Source organism: Saccostrea echinata, unplaced genomic scaffold (genome assembly GCF_033153115.1).
Source record: "Saccostrea echinata isolate AGI-Se365-2 ecotype Australia unplaced genomic scaffold, CSIRO_AGI_Sech_v1 ptg000056l, whole genome shotgun sequence".
NCBI lineage: Eukaryota > Metazoa > Mollusca > Bivalvia > Ostreida > Ostreidae > Saccostrea > Saccostrea echinata.
In genome coordinates, this window is record NW_026889805.1 from 2,392,763 (window position 1) to 2,410,769 (window position 18,007).

Here is an 18,007-nt window from a genome sequence, read left to right on the forward strand (position 1 = left end):
TCAGGAGAGTGCAGTTTTCTCTACAGCATCAATAAAGCCGAGCCCAGAACCAGAACCACAGATCCAGGGGTCAAGAATTTCACAAATCTGGTAGAAATATCCTTGCTCATTACAACAACATGTATGTACTGTTTGCCTCCTCCTAGATGCCCGGGAGCAGAGAATAAGATTTTCAAAGAATTTATGCATTTTCACTATATAATCAGTAGATTTAAATCTCAGCCTTACCACCAAAACCCCTGACCCTAGGGCCAGGAATTTCACAATTTTGGAAGAGGCACTCTTGCTTATTATAATCATACACTTATGAGGGTGAAAGAAAAGTTTGCGGACACAATGATTTACGGAAAATTTGTGTACTATGAAGAGTGGCATATGTTTGATTACATTCTTATATTTTGTTTATGGTGTTTATACCTCTCACTGGATTCTATACGCAAGAGCATGCTCTTAGTATGAACAGTTCATAAAACGAGGTAAGTTACTGATGAAACTAGAATATCAACAGTCTCGTTCAAAGTCATCATTTCTTCAGTACTATGGTCGACATAATGCCCTTGTCAGCAAATTCAATCTATCATTCAGTCAAATGCTGACTGACGTATTTCATACTTATCGTTAAGCCATTATTTACATACTTAATTGTCGATGTATTTTTCCGTTATTTCTCGATTATGACAAGGAGCACACGGCGGCTGTGATCGTCGGCAGGGGATGCTCACTCCTTCATGGCACCTGATCCCACCTCTGATGCTTCGCCTTGGCCAGCAATGGTTTTCGTGGGATAACAATGTCACATGATACCCTAAAACATATAATATTTTATAATGATACCTGAACCAAACAAATGTGGTACCTGAAGCTAGAATGAATAATGTAATTTTCAGTTATTTTTTTTCAAATTGGTTATTATTGCTTTGACAATGTCACAGATTATTTTGTCAGATTACTCAATCAAATGATGTAGCACATTTTTGCTTTTATTCACTCAGCGTTATATTTATAAGGTTTCCTATCTTCAACTTTATATTCAAAATGAAGACGTGGTCAGTTGTTGTGTGTTGGCTGTGCGCTACAGCCTTGGTAGGGAGCTCTGACAAGCAAGGCAAGTAGTAAAGTCAGAAATGATAAGAACATTTACATTTTAAAAAATAAATCAAACTTAATATGTCTTTTAAGATACATAGCTCTCATCAATTTACTTGGAATATCTACACGGTGCGTATATACTGATTAATATGAAAAGCACATTCTGTAGTAGTAGAGATTGTTCTATCTGACGTATCCGTATACGTATCCGTATCCGTATACGTATCGAGGTGAGAGAGGCATCTCGATCCCGATGATTTAACCGTTGGGTAACACTTCCATCGTTTCTTGTTTTATTTTAACCTCATTCATTGGAAAATAAGATATATAGTAATATTTCTACTAAAACGTATCAAGTTGCTGTTCACACCTATCATTTTATGGAAGGATTAAAAAAAAAATAAAATTAGTAAAAAAGTAAGAATATTTTTATAAATTTGTTTAAAAATAAAAAAAAGGTTAAAAAAGGTACTTCCCCCTTCTCTCTCTCTCTCTCTCTCTCTCTCTCTCTCTCTCTCTCTCTCTCTCTCTCTCAATATCAGGATATATTATTGTTTCATTCTCGAAGTTACCTTTACCAGTACAAGACATATTCCCCATAATGCATACAGTCAACGCTCGTTATCTCAAACTTGACTGGACCAATTCAAACTTCGATATATCCAAGGATTTGAGTTAACAAAGTTTAAATGTACGAGGTGTCAGAGATCAAACATTCTAGATGAGTATAAATTTGTCTACATCAAGCAGACACTTAAAATTGATTAACAAAGTGGAGAAGGGGGAAGCTGGGCCAAGGCATGGAGAAACCAAAAAATACCAAGTCACCTTTGCAAAACTTTGACAAAAAAAGATGTAGAAATTAATCAAACCTTTAAAAAACCTATTACTGGGTATGTGTGTGTGTGGGGGGGGGGGCAATTTTCTTCTAAACGCTTGTAGATATTGAGCTGATTTTTGGTATGTGGCTTTACCTTGATTAGTTAAAGATCAAGTTTGCATTTCCTCCCGCTTCATTAATTTTTGACGGAATTATGGCATTTTCAATTTTAAACGGGAACGGAACCAGATTACACTTGCCGGTAGGGGACTTGTATTGCTAATGCAATACTCTCAGAATGCTTGTTGAAATTAAGATGACTGTAGTTCTTTGTGTACAAGAGGGATCAAAACTCTGAAAAAATGCTGACATTTTATCAATTAAATGTTTTGTATAAATTTTATTCTTTATTCTGTGTTTTTTATTTTTCTGCTACGTTGAAGAGCCTCTTCTCTTCAATTCTTTAAACTGCGTGTTGAATTGACTCACACTTTTGGGCCAAAATGCATAAATAAATAAATAAAAATAAATGAATAAATAAATAAAAATCAGCTAGATGGACAAGGTAGCATAGAAGAAATAGATATGTCTATTGTTTTGGCATTTTTTAGCCTAGTGTTCTTTTCTTTCTTATAAAAAGAGAGTTAAGATAATAAATACCCTATTCTGAAACAGTTTCTATATCAAACCATGAATTATAATACACATGTACGACAACAAGAGAACTAAAAGGAAAAATCAAATTTAACAATTGCATTTTCATTTCATTACCTATTTTTTTTGTCGACATGAAGTCTTTTCAAGTTTATACTGCTGACAGGACAAAATATAAAGCAAAATCAAGCCGTATGAGAATAGGCACGAAAGTAGCAATTTCAACTCGGGAGGGGAAGGGGAGACATACAGGTATTTGTCAATTAGTTCATTGAAAAAAGAATGAAGAAAGTCAACAGACGCTATGAAAGTATATGCTTAAAAATGCCAGTTCCCCCCCCCCCCCCGAGAAGGGGGGGGGATGAACTGGCATTTTTAAGCATATACTGGTAAGGGTCTGGAAGCTAATTCTCTTCAGAAAACGGCTACACGGTTTTATTGATTGTATGGATACAACGTCCTTTGCATTTTACTGTGTGTGTGTGTGTGAGCTGGCGGGGGTGGGGGTTAATTTTATGTCATCTAATGTAAATTACAGAATCAATCAATAAAATGTCCTGATGTTAAAGGAGAGAGAGAGGGGGATCCCGATAAATGTTTTTAAACAAAATTGCAATTAAAGTTTTAAATAATATAATGAAAACAAATACATCTATTTTTTAAGAAATTTTCCAGCGAAATGATAGACGTTTACAGCAGCTTAATACATTTTATATTAGAAAAAAAACCCATATGCTATTCTTAAATGAATGGGGCTGCTTTAAAACCAAACAAATAACGATGGAAATTATAGTAATAGTTTAGACATCGGGATCGAGATGCCTCTCTCACCTCGATACGTATACGGATACGGATACTTATACGGATACGTCAGAAAGAACAATCTCTAGTAATAACACTTCAGCTACGAAAAATGTAAAAATGGTATTGAAACTCTTTTTGTAAAAGATATTGCAGTAAGTGATCGGAAACAATGTCAGCCTATAATATCATGGCTCAAGAGCGTGAAAAATCCTTAAACACAAACATATTTTTGGAACAACTGCAACTAACATAAATTGCCAAATGGTGAATTTGAATAACAGCTAGGAAACCTATATTTTGTCAGCCGCGTAAGTATCGGATAATGATCTTTCAGCTTTTCCGCACATGTACTGTAGCGGTCATACAAAGTTTAGCTCTGTTTCTAAAAAGGAAAGTGTGCCATAACATAAATTACAGGATATAATTTCTTAATTAACAGCCTACATATGCACACCTCCATTTCAAATTTACGAGGGAAACTGCTATCACATCAGCAAAGATAAAGTGTCTGGAGACGAGGCATTTGTAAGTACACATTTTACAAAGATTCAAAATTCGCACCTATTTTGAGTAAGAAAAATGTTCACACAATTCTTAATGTCTGAGGTGGTTTAGTCCCTTTTCCTGCTCCAATTAGGGATTCCAAAAATCCATAATTGTTTTTATTATATAGTCCAGGATATAAAGGAAACGACAATGAAGGCTGAATAACGACACATTTTCACAAAAGAATATGAAACATGAAGATAACGAACAGTAATCGAGCTCAAAAGCCATTTGAAACAATACAACTTGTGAGCGGAGCAAACACAGGCCTCTAAAACATCAAAGTTGGGATCAAGTGCCATGGAGGAGTAAGCATCCCCTTTCGACCCGTCACATGCGTCGTGTGTTCCTTTTCATGATTGGGTAAACGGAAAACCCGTAGACAATTCATTGAGAAAATAATGGCTCAACATCTGTTGCTCAGTTTGTTCAAATATTTTGAATGTTATCTGAGGTGTCGTGAGTGATATCACTTTTTATCTGAGGTGTCGTGAGTGATATCACTATCTCACATGCGTGGTCCCCCGCTTCATATCGTTGCATAGGCAATTAATATTGAATTTCATAAACAGATTGAATGTATGCCTTAGAATAGACTGTACATTAATTAACTTTGAGGCATTTGAAAAAAAAACAAACATTATACAACCACTGAAGAAAAACAGACTTTTGTTCTTCGAAGTTAGACTTCATTTTATTTTAATGTATTTTTCTCAGGCCCGCTGTAGTCGTATGGGGGCATATCTCGCCAACTTTGAGACACTTGAGGAAGCAATGTTGATGAAAAAAAAATTGAAGGAAATGAATTCAGGTACTTTTTGATACATCAATGTATAATTTGATTTTCCCCCCAATATATATATATTTAAAGAGATAACAAATCAAAATTGTCACAACAGTTATTGAAGCACTAAATTACATCACCATCAACATCAATATATCAATTTATGTAAGCAATTAGTGCAAATTCGTGCATTTATTTGCAGATCAATAATTCATAATTATAATTTTGTAAAATAAACTAATGGTTAGTCAAATATAGTTTGGAATATGCATTATTCATTGAAACTTCTAGTTTGTCAAATACATCATTTTACAAACAAAAGCAATTACTAGTAACCATAATTCAGTACACACAGTTTAAGACACCAATTATAGCCATTACGTTCTGTTTTTACAGGTCTTCACTTTTACGTCGGTGGAAGAAACATTAACAGAAGAAAACCGGGAGGGGACTGGAGATGGATCAGAAATGGAGAAATGAAGGAAATGACGTATTTTGCTTTTGGTGCCGGGCAACCAAACGGTTCTGACAAAGCTCCGCAAGAATGCATGTTCTTTTATGCAGCAGAACGGTACATTTTCCACGACGTCTTTTGTGACCATGATACATACCTTGGTGGTTATATCTGCGAAAAGTAGATCAAAGAACATATTATAATAAAATATATTTTACATGATTCCTTGAATAAAAATTTGTCGGTGATAATTCAAGTGAAATGTGAAGATAACACACAGTAATCAATCTCAGATCAATCCCATTAACTTTTACAACTTGAGAAAACGGCAATAATGGACCCCTTGAAATGTCAGAGATAGGATCAGGTGCCATGAACAAGGAAGCAATTACTGTCGACAGGTCACACCAGCTTAAAGTCTCTTGTTTTGATCGGGTAAACGGAATAATCAGTCGAAAATCAGTTTAAAAATAAAGGCTTAAAATTTGTTTAAAAAGTCATTCAACACATTTGACTTAGGTCAGGTTCTCCAAAGAAGGTCATTGTATCGACTTAAGAATTTTCCAAATGTTGTTTGTAAACGAAACTTTGGATAATGTTGTCGTAAACTTATTTGTCAGTAGCCTATTTCTATTCAGAAATTACTCGTATGCAGAACATTTAATTGTTTGTTTGTTTATTGTTTAACGTCCCTCTCGAGAATTTTTCACTTATATGGAGACGCCACCACTTGCCGGTGGAGAGCTACACATTTTGACCTATACTCGACACTCAGGGCCATTGAGCAGTGAGGGATCTTTTTCGTGCCAGCACCTACTGCGACACGGGACTTCGGTTTATACGGTCCCATCCGAAGGACTGGTTTTCACGTCCCACAGTGGGATTCGAACCCGCGACGTAAGGTTCAACTCCTTACTCCGCGACTCTAGAGCGAACGCTCTAACCACTGCACCACGCGGGCGACCAGAACATTTAATAAACTTAAGGATAAAATAAAACAAATTAAAATTAGAATACATTACGGATGAAATGCTTTGAAGTTAAACCTTTCTAGATAGGATTTTGGTTAATATAGTATTTTATTTTATAAAATTTAAGTAACAATAAATGATCAACTTACATTGAGACTTGAATCAGGGTCCCAGGGGTGATGTTTTCATCACCTAGGGGATTTAAATCTCTTCAATATATTCATCTAATTGTTTTCTGAGTAATGGCTCGACCTTTATGCCATTAAGAGAACATAAAAGCAAGATGTTTACATCTTAATTCATAAATGATTATTGTTTAAACAGAAAAAAAACTGAGTTTAACAACTATGAATAGGTAAAAAATGCTAAAAAGTTTTCTCATGTACGAAGAATAGCGATGGAAAAAAACAGGAAACAATGTTACCGGATTGACTCGGATAAAGTTTATGTAAGTATGATTGTGGTAAATTTGCTTTTTGAATGTATTATATTTTGAAAACTTTCAAGAAAGTTCAGTAAGTCACCTTATAATATAATGTAACTTATTTTCTTGGGTCGTATTATATTTCTGAAATACTGAAATTTTTAAAATTGCAGAAAATTTTTCAATTATACAGAAAGCTGAGACAAAGTATATGAATACAGATTATCTTTCTTTTGTCATTAAAAACCCGTAGGGAAAACTTACAGAGAATTCTATGCATGATCCTTTGCTTCTTAATTTTCTTCAAAATGAATTTCAAGTGTATGAGATCAAAAGAGAACAATTTCGGTCCAAAAAAGAATAATAATGAAATTCGACTAAGCACATCTAATTGCCAGGTGCTTATTCTTGATGCAGTAACAAGATTGATTCATTGTAATTGATTGTTTGTTTATAATTTTACGCCGAGTCGACAGTACTTTGGCTATATTGAGGCGTATAACAAGAACAAACTTAGATTTGTCATTCTACATATTCTATTAAAATTTAAACATAAGTGAATTCATAATGAACACTACATATGCAGGTGATACTGGTACATTGCTACATAAATAAGGGGGTTTCCAATAGAGAAGTTGAAGTTATCACGCTTGATAAATGAAGATAAAATGTAAGTTCGACATCAGTGTCTATCTCTATTAAAATATCAAAACATGAATTAATTCATTAATGTCAATTTTAAATATTTGTAACATTCCCAAAATCAAGTTGCATTTAATTACCATACTTATACTGGATTCCTAAACTTCTTAAAAATCCTTACAAATAAAGATACAAAGCGGGTTCTAGTAATTGTTCTAGCAAGCCTCTTTCTTTAGTCCTCAATAAAATATTAACAGCAGTAAAGGAGAAAGGTCAGGGCAAGCATCTTGAAATATTAAATACAAATTTCTTGTATATAGAAATAGAATGATTTTGAACAAAGTAAGTTTGTATCTACTCCTTAGCTTGACTACATTTGTGCAAAAAGGTGATAATAACTATCTGTGACCTTTGTGTAAAGAAGGAGAGCTAAATTTAATATGTTGGCTATGCTCATAAATCATATTTATATGGAATTTCGATCACTGTTCGTTATCTTCACATTTCATTTTTAACCATCGAACATGCATCTCTGCTGGTGGACAGTCTGTTCCCTGGAATGCATGTCGTTCTGTACTTATACAATCATGAGAAGAAGACAGAATAATAAAATATACTGGCTGGCGAGTCGCCTGGGCGGCACTCTTTGAGTCTACAAGGGACACGGACTCTAAGAGTCGGGTGGTGTCCATCAGATTATATTTCGGGATATTGAACATATGTCTTATCTGCAATTGTAGATTACCAGTTTTGGTATGAATCCAAAAAATCATATAAAAAATGAATGACTGTAAAGTTTCAATAAGAGGTATAACAGATGATTCCTTTTAAGTACCAAATCCAAGATGACCTCCTTAGTTACAACTTCGCAGCATACAAGATTTTAAGAAAAAGGGGGTGTTTTCGATATTTTAGCGAGTTAAATGTAAATTTACGTATAAAGGAAAAGATAGGCTAAGACCCCTTTTTGACCCCCGGTTCGGGGTGTCTTTTAGAGGGATGCAACAGTTTATCAGTTAAAAACCTGCTGTCACCCCTGCCACAAAATGAGTATTGGTTCTAAGTTATGGGATACACAGAGGTCACAGGAAGGTCAGGAAATATGTCAATTTCCGAATTTTCTCATTTTTATACAAATTTTCATCGATTTTACAGCACATTTTGGTTCAAAAAACATAGAGCACAAGCTTGCCTGTCTACCAAATTTATATATTTCATACACTAGTATCAGATGCACCTTATGTATAAAAATCTCAGATAGGCAAGCTTGTGCTCTATATTTCCTGAAGTGAAAAGTATCTCAAATTTGACGAAATTCGACCAGAATTGAGGAAATTCGGGAAAACGGCCCACTTTGCACCCTCTTGTGGCCTCCGTGTAAGCTTTGAATCAAAATAAGTGCTGGTTTTAAAACCAGCATCACTTAAAGTTCTTAACTACAAACTGTCACAACTTTAACTGTGTTCTGATTTTTACTTCAAATAAGGGACCAGATTCGGCCGTTACCATACCTTGTCCTTTTCTCTTGAAATAAACCCTTTTTGATCCAAAAATAAGTTTTTACTAATTTTCTTTTTATCCAAAATTTAACATTTACCAGCTAGTCTAGCTGTCCGTTCAATAGATATCTACTATCTAGCTGCTAGATTAGCCGCAACGATCTTGAACACAGCCCTGAAGTGAAATCTTCTTACGTTGTCTACGGAATAGAATGATTTATTTGTGGATTTGTTTATTTCGAATCCAGGACTTAACTGACCATTGGTAGAACTATACGTTTAGAGAAAGGGTATTCTAAGTTTGTCGTATCCTAGTAAACTCTACAGTGAATTTTGACTCAACAATGGGGAGTGCACAAAGGGCAAAAAATTAACACCTTGTTTTAAGCTGATAGAGTTTTCCATGTCATGTTAGAGTAAAAACTCTCAAATCTTCCAATTCTGAGCATTTATGTAGGTTTCCTATGAAGCCTTACATTTCAATCATCTAATCCGATTTTAGTGGTGTAAAAGAACAACCAGTTCATTAATTTATCTTAATTAAGTCTGTGGCATTATTTTGCCATCATCATGACAAGACATATCTTTAATGAAATATCTAATCTGTCAGTGACTGCACAGTGATGGTTCTACCCAGCCGACAAGTATTACTGGTCTATGGCAATACAAGAAAAAACGAATTCACCAATTTCTTTGATGATTATGATATACTATATACTGTTAAGGATAGGGACAAGAAGGTATGCCTCGGTCGAGTTAATAGTTGAAACATTTATTTACAAATTAGCTCAATAAATTCATGTGTACTGTCCTCAAGAAACGCCTTCTTGTGAGGGGTATTGAAGCATAAAATTAAAAATCAAAATTTGAGAAAGGTTTATAATTATCTCTTTTCCAAACTCTTGAATTTTAGATCAAATTATATTGCAAAATGCTCCGCCTCATTATTCTGCAACATCTGTTTCATATTTGGATGTTTTCCTGACGATAAGTACTGACTAACAACATGCCTGTATGACAAATGAGATGACTTCAGCTTTTCCATCATCATCTTTCCTTATCTATTTAGTAATATTTCAACATCACCTGCCTCTGGTGTTTATGTATCCTAACTGATTCATGACCCTAAGGATTCTTTCAGTACGATCATTTCTTAAACCAAGGCAAGCTATTGACAAATAATGTGATGTTTCAAGGATTTCAAAAACTCAGTTTTCATTAAGCTTTCCGCAAATTTCATAGTCGTACCTTATATATAGTGACCTTGTTTTAAAATACAACCTATCATTGTATAGTATTTTAGTTTAGCATATTTCATACCTTTTGGTCATTCCCTTTTATACTAAATTTGCCAACGGATTACTTCCATTTATATGATCAACACAATTATGATTAATACAATTGTATGGCTCACGGAGGGTGTGACCGGTCAACAGGGGATGCTTACTCCTCCTAGGCACATGATCCCACCTCTGGTGTTTCCAGAGGTCTGTGTTTTTGCCCTGTTCACGATTAATTTTGTTTACTGGATTGTTGAGATTGATGACTGTTCGTTACCTTTTACCATTTGAAGTACACACATACAAGCATGGTCATTATAATATAATAACCAGAAATGTATGTATCTACTTTAAATGTAATCATCTGCTGGTTTATGGAATCACCTCTAAATCTTTTATGCATTTATTAGAGTTTTTATAATTTTAGAATTCTTGTATCATTTTGAGTAGTTTCATAACAATTTAGGCCTTCCACTTACGCTTCTTATACTTTTTTATTTAATTTTGAAGAGGTTACAAGTCGTTAGGCGTACAGCACATCAATTTATCTTTAACATCATCAATGTAAATTGATAAATACATGAAGTTTAACTTGATGTTGTCTTAGAAAATCCCGTTCAAAACCCACGTCTAAAATGCCTGTTTGTAAATCAACATTGAATCTTTCTTGTAAATCTTTGTTAATATGAAGAATGACAAGAAAGATGAACAATGTATATCTATCAAACAATCATATTCTAATGACTGGCTACTATTAACCGACAGTAAATTGCCTTAAAACTACATTTTCCTTTAAACATGTAAAATAAGGTACTAAATATCTGAATTTCATTAATTAGAACATTTTTATCACGGGTTAAGTCGTACAACAGACTGGATGTTGTTTATATACACTATAAATTAAACACAATAATTTTGTTTAAATAATATTCACTCAGAATACTGAATACATACAATAATTTATGCCTGATGCAGAGCCAAGCATTTGTAAACCAGCAGTCAGAAAAAAAAGCTGCTTATATTTATATTGTCACAGATAGTTTTGTCACATTACTTTATCAAATGATGTAACGTATTTTCTGTTTTTTTTAATTTAATGTTATATATATCTATCCGATTTCTGATCTTGATACTTATATTTAGGATGAAGATATGGTCATTTATTGTGTGTTGGCTATGTGCTACAGCTGTGTCAGGGTGTCTGGAAAAGCAAGGCAAGTATTTAAGTTAGAATTGATTTATTTACCAGTATTTTTTTTTATTTATTTTAAATTTTTAGTGAACTTTTTATATGTAGTTAACTGTGCCTCTTATCAATTTTAGTTTTTCAATTCTCGCAGTGTTTATGAAATTGTATGGCAAACTAACAATTAGGTAATATTTATTTAATTAAAGTATTTACGTTCTTTTTGTATTTAATACGTCAAATGTTTTGTGGTTACACAAAGAAAACTTGATAATAGTGGTAAAAGAGAGTGATAGGTCTTTGAACACCAAAGCAAGTGTTTATAAAACAACTTTAAATAATATAGATTGCTTATTATACATAAGAAAATCTGCAGACAATAAGCATATTTTTACAGTCTTTACATATAGATGATAACCTATGAAACTTTTTACATATGTAGTGGTCAGATTCGACTATTTTCGTTCTAGCTAAAAATTGACTATGTTTGTCGAAATAAGATTTTCACGAAAGAAGAAATCAAATTTCACGATAACAGAATAATACGTGTAGTTAACTAATTCACAGCCTACATATGCTCACCTCCATTTCAAATTTACGAGGGGAACTGTTATTACATCAGCAAAGACAAAGTGTCTGGAGACGAGGCATTCGTAAGTAAACATTTTACAAATATTCACTAAGTCATAGTTATTAAAATTTTTGAAAATCTATCTTATTTCAATAGAATGAATTTAATGAAAGACTTTTTGAGGTCGTCAATATCCATTGATGTTGATATAGAAAATATAAATACTGACCCAGGCGAATCCCCTTTCCTATCCATATTCATAATAGACAAGTTTTATAATTGTTTTCTTTCATAGTGCAATATATACAAAAAAGAAAAACCAAAACCACAAGGAATGTTGAAAAAGGAACATAATTTTCATCAAGAAACCTCTTTTTGTGTGTCTATTTGTAGGTATCACATGGTAAAATTTTGACCGACATGTTTCTTAGATGTGCATATTGTTAGGTGACTTTTTTATATAAATTTTATCTATGCATATATACATTTCCAATGTCTTTCTCTGAGATAAAACTACAAATAAGGTAATAGCTTTATAACCCCATAAATCGATTTGCTCAGCACGTGACAGAACTGCATGCTTTTTGCTGCGTGTTGCTTGGTAATATACCTGGTGGGGATGCTGAGATTTGATTTTTTTTATTGAATCAAGGATCAAGTAAAAATGTAAATATGAGGAATATCTGTCTGGTTTTTGGGTTTTATGATGATGATCAATCAATTTGCTCGCGTGATTATTTTACGCATAAGCGCCTTTGGCGTTTATGCAATTATCACGCGAGCAAATTGATTGATCACGTCATAAAACCCAAAAAACTAGACAGTTATTCCTTAAATATTACCAGATCAACACAGAGGGATCACTGGGGATTTGTCGAAAATTGTTTAAATTCAAATACAAAGATAGGCATATTTAAATCATATTTCGGAAAAATACTGCTCTGGCGTCAAAGGCGACAATTCAGTGATAGAGAGATGAGAATTTGTAAACTTCAACGGAGTTATCAACGACATTAGCAGCACAATTACGTGAAATGCTGAAAAAATTAATTCATAACGTGTATGGCGTGTAAAACGTTGCATTATTATATTTTTTGTTATTCCTATTCAAAAATTTTGTTATTCTTATTCTAAAACATATCATTCCTATTCGATAAAATGTGATGCCTATTCGATGAAATATGACGATAACGAACATTATTCAATCTCGAATATCCAATGAAACGATACAAATTTGGAGCAGAGCAAACACGGACCTCAAAATTTAGAGGTGGGATCAGGTGCCATGGAGGAGTGAGTATCCCCTGCCGACTGGTGCTCCTTGTCATGATAAAAAAAACCCCGGAAAAATCCGTAGACAGTTCAGTGTATAATAATAACAATCAGTATGAAAAACGTCGGTCAGCAGTTGAATCAATGATAGGTTGTATGTGCTGACAAGGTCATTGTATCGACCACAGAACTTGCGAAATGATGGCTTCAAATGAGACTGTTGATATCCTTGTTTCATCAACTTGTTTGTCAATAACTTACCTCGTTTAAGAAATTGTTCGTACGTAGAGCATGCTCTTGCGTATCGAATCAACTGAGAGACATAAACCCCATATGCAGGTGATAAAGGTATATTGCTACATAAGTAAGAGAAGTTGACGATTGAAAAGTTGAAGTCATCACGTTTATCATAAAGCTTTGTTGTTAGGTTACCATTAACGTCATTTTCTAGTAAAATATCTAAATATGAAACAGATGTGTCAGAATCTGTGGTATCTTTTTTCTTAAAATCTAACTGGGATATATCGAGTCGCATATGAATGAAAGTAACTATTGTTAATTGATAATACGTCGTCGATATATCGAAATGTCGTGTTGAAGGTTGACAAGTCGGTCGAAAATGGTTTTCCTTGAAGTGTCAATTTCAGCTGTTACCCTCCAAACAGACACCATAATGTTGTGTAAGTTATAATGGTTGTACATCAAAATTGTGAAAATCATTCGACTCCGTTTATTGTTTGATTGTTTGCTTTTATATGTCCATTTCAAGATTATTTCACTCAAATGACAGGTCACCCTATACCGTTGAAGAGCTTCAAATATTTTACTCCTCACTCAGGGTGAGAGATCTTTGTCGTGGTAACGCAAGTCGTGACATGGGGCATAGTTTTTAAAGGTCTCGTCTAATAGACCCACTATTTTCCCTTTAAAGTACCGAGCGCTTAGCATAGGAACAGTTGCTACTTATTTTTTTCGACTTGGGTTTTTCGCGACCGGAGCTTAAACCCACGACCTTCCGATCGAGGAGCACCGGTTGAGTTACTGTGACGGTAAAATTCTATAAGTATAGGCCCTATTGGCATTGTTTCATATTGAATTACACCATTAAAAGCACTGTCACAAAATTTAAATGAATTATTGACGTTTTGCTATACTTTATGATTGGGAGTATTTCCGGTTTTGAGAAGAATCATCAAGTTGTGTACTACGTCATTGGTGATTTACTAGATCCGCCAAAAATACTAAATAAACAAGCAAAATCCTTTAATTTGGAGTACACCAAATTGACAGGAATTTCCATAGCTCTGTTTATTTTGCTGCAGTCATATTCTATTTGGATACACCTTTTTACTTACGTTGTATGTAACCGGCGAGGGAAAAAAATGCGACGGAGCAGACCAGGATTCAAATCCGAGCCCTAGTCACTGGTCAGTTGCTCTTCAAGCTGGGCTTTCTGGTCCCCGGAGATCAAACCTGCCTGATCGCCAACTTCGTTCCTCCTTTAAGGTCTTCGTCCCGAATTTACCGACCCAGGCTTTTCCCTGGCATGTCTTTCACCTGTCACTTCCAGGGCATGATCACGGCCCCAAATTTAACCGGAGAGGAGAAAAATGCGACGGACAAGACCGGGATTAGAACTCGGGTCCCCTGAATCTGAAGTCTGGTTCTCTACCAACTAAACTACTAGTATCTGGCCACCGACAGATCGAACCCCGCTGATCGCCACACGAGCATGTATGTAGTACCTTCCTTTTTGAAGTAATACACGTATTAAGTACCAAAATGTTCAAGTGATGGCAACTTTGTAGGAATAGAGAGATTGACATTTTTCATTATCAACTCCTGCGATACCCCAATATCCTTTTTCATCGCATGGACGTTGTACTCAAGGATTTTGTATTGTTTCTCATACCTGATCGTTGAACTGCGTAAGATTTCACTAACGTGTATATATATATATATATATATATATATATATATATATATATATATATATATATATATATATATATATATATATATATATATAAATCAGAACACCGAAATAAACTCTACCGGTTTTATTTTCAATCTTCAGGAGTTTTGAAAACTTTTGAAAACTTTTTGAAAAAGTTTTGAAAACTCCTGAAGATTGAAAATGAAACCGGTAGAGTTTATTTCGGTGTTGTGATTTTTTTGATGTACGACTACGTGTGTGGATTTATACTATATATTTCTGGTATATATATATATATATATATATATATATATATATATATATATATATATATATATATATATATATATATATATATATATATATATATATATATATATATATATATTCCGTAAATCAATGTGTCTGCGATATTTTCTAACAACCCTCGTATGTGTACTTAAAAAAATTTGCTTCATATTTTAGTGGCATTAGCGCAGACAACAATGCTCTAATTTAAGAATACCATTAATAAATCATAAATAAGTTCAATGAAATGCGTGGACAACAGTAATTTATGACATCTCCAACAACTCCATACCAAGTTACTGTGCTAAATTTTGAATACGTTAATTTATGTTCAGGTACGGTATGTCCACAGAGAATAAGACTTTTTTGTGAAATTATACTGTCTGATAAAACAAGAATTAAGATATTTTAGATATTTAGTTTATAACATCCTGCCCAGGTACTTGCAGCCCCTCTGCTTAATATCGTTTCAAATAAGGTTAATATGGATTCGGATGTTGCATTAGTGTAGATGTTTACATGTGTATGTTTTTAAATAGACTACAATAATTTCCTTTTTTCAGGCCCGCTGTAGTCGTATGGGGGCATATCTGGCCAACTTTGAGACACTAGAGGAAGCAATGTTGATGAAAAAAAAATTGAATGAAATGAATTCAGGTACTTTTAAGAGAACATATCTAAAGATCATTAAAATAAAGCTATGATTTTTTTTATAAGTCACAAGCATATCTGAAAATTTTACCAGACTTAATGCTATAGGTACATATTCTTTCTATTAGCTATAAATGGAACATTGATAAACAATGAATATGCTTTCTTTTCACAATGCACTAAATATATCAAAAATATTTGCTGGTTGCAATATAAGGCAAATTCATCATTAAAATTTAGTTTGATAAACTTCTAGTAAGTTACATATGTAACGAAATATGCTTGTTCCTGTAGAATTGGAATTTGTAACTTAACATCTAATTACAGGAAAATAAACATTCATTTTTTTATTACCCTTTTATTTTTACAGGTCTCCATTTTTACGTCGGTGGGAGAAACATAAACAGAAGAAAGCCAGGAGGGGATTGGAGGTGGATCAAAAATGGAGAAATGAAGGAAATGACGTATTTCGCTTTTGGTTCCTCACAGCCTGATGGGGCCGATACTGCCCCACAAGACTGTATGTTCTTTTATGCAGCAGAACGATACATTTTTCATGACGTTTTTTGTGACCATGATGCATATCTCGGCGGTTATATTTGTGAGAAGTAAAAAAAAAAAAAATGAATATAATGACTTTCGAGTATATTTCTTCAAAATGGACTGGTTGACAAGGGTGATATACAGTGTATCTTAAGAAGACTTTATTTATTTGCTGAAAAGCAGGATAAAAGGATGACTTTAATTTAATTTAATTTTAATCCATATTTCTTTTAATATGAACTATTAGTATTCAATAGAATTTAATTTATTTTAAAGCAAACTAAAGTTGATTTTTATCATATTCCCAGGGCACAAGTTTTCACAATTCTTCAATATTATTTCTTTTTCTAAAACCAAACTCCATTAGAAAGTATAGTTTTTTTAAGATTAAGTATAGTATCGAATAGCAATAAAAAAAAAAAAATCTATATTGAGAACTAGCAAAATTTAATTTCCTATGCAAAATGCCGAAAGATTGCTGAAATATTACCGACTCGGTGTTAAACAATAACAATCAATCAATTAATCTGTTGTTATTGCGAATGTTGACTGGTGTCTATCATGCAACTGTGGGGCCATTATTTTCACACTGAATTGTCTAAGGACTTTTCCGTTCACTCAGTCAAGATAAGGGACACACGGCGTGTATGACAAGGGGTGTTTACCCATGGCACCTGATCCCAGCTCTGCTTTCAGTGGTCTGTTCTGGCTCTGATTACAATTTATAAAGTTTAAAAGGACCTCTGAGCATGATCATTGTTCTACTAAAGCTCACTGAGGACCTTATCAAAAATAATTTTAAATTGGATATTACGAATGTTTTATTTTTCATTGTTTTTAGTCTAATAGACCCAACAGAATGACACCTTTTTTTTACTAGAGGACGTGTCAGTCAGTGTGGAATTCTTCATCTTTCCAATATCCTAGATGAATATGTGTAATTATCGACAAGTATCCTCGTGGAAAGATTGTCTACTAGCAGCGATACATTCTCAATGGATAAAATGTAAAAGATTAAGATTACGAACAATCAATTTAGTAAACAAAACTAAATGTGAAAAGGGCAAAAACAAGGAACCCTGAAAACATCAGAAGTGGAATCGGATGCCTAGGAGGAGAAAACATCCCCTGTTGACCGTTCACAGTTCACAACCACCGTGCAGTGAGCCTTATATATTGATCACGTATACAGAGTACTCCGTATTCAAATCCAGTACAAAAGAAAATGACCTAACAATTGGTGTGAAACAAATCACACAGAATAAGACCCAACCATGGCTTGTATTTACATACAAAGTTATTAAAAATACCGTGGAATATTTGAAATGCTGACTTTAAGTGGGGTTGTTGAAATACTTTATCGACTTATTTTTCAGTAACTTGACTCAGTTTAAAAATTGATTGTATTCAGAGCATGCTCTAACGTATCGAGTAGGTTGGGATACATAGACACCATATACAGGTGATGTTAGAATATTACTACATAAATAAGGGAAGTTGACGATGGAGAAGCTGAAAACATTCCGTTTGTCAAACTTGAATACTGTTCGTTATCATCATTATATAGTTTAGTTCTAAGTTGGTCCTTATCGC

The 18,007-nt window shown here is 33.7% G+C and overlaps 1 protein-coding gene across 1 annotated transcript; it reads left to right on the top strand.

Moving 5' to 3' along the window:
* Nucleotides 1–1,035: 1,035 nt before the first annotated feature.
* On the top strand, nt 1,036–16,508 carry LOC133173513 (C-type mannose receptor 2-like). Its single transcript, XM_061308495.1, has 7 exons — nt 1,036–1,105; nt 3,807–3,892; nt 4,631–4,724; nt 5,094–5,333; nt 11,721–11,806; nt 15,784–15,877; nt 16,242–16,508. Exons 1-7 carry the CDS (start codon nt 1,036–1,038, stop codon nt 16,481–16,483), a joined length of 912 nt encoding a protein of 303 aa, XP_061164479.1. The 3' UTR covers nt 16,484–16,508.
* The last annotated feature ends 1,499 nt before the right edge of the window (nt 16,509–18,007 follow it).

Excerpts from the sequence above, each read along its gene's own strand:
- LOC133173513 (XM_061308495.1), top strand. The coding sequence starts at position 1,036 with ATGAAGACGTGGTCAGTTGTTGTGTGTTGGCTGTGCGCTACAGCCTTG. Across the intron at positions 1,106-3,806 it reads AGGGAGCTCTGACAAGCAAG|CCTACATATGCACACCTCCA; the intron begins GCAAGTAGTAAA and ends CTTAATTAACAG. Across the intron at positions 3,893-4,630 it reads TGTCTGGAGACGAGGCATTT|GCCCGCTGTAGTCGTATGGG; the intron begins GTAAGTACACAT and ends TATTTTTCTCAG.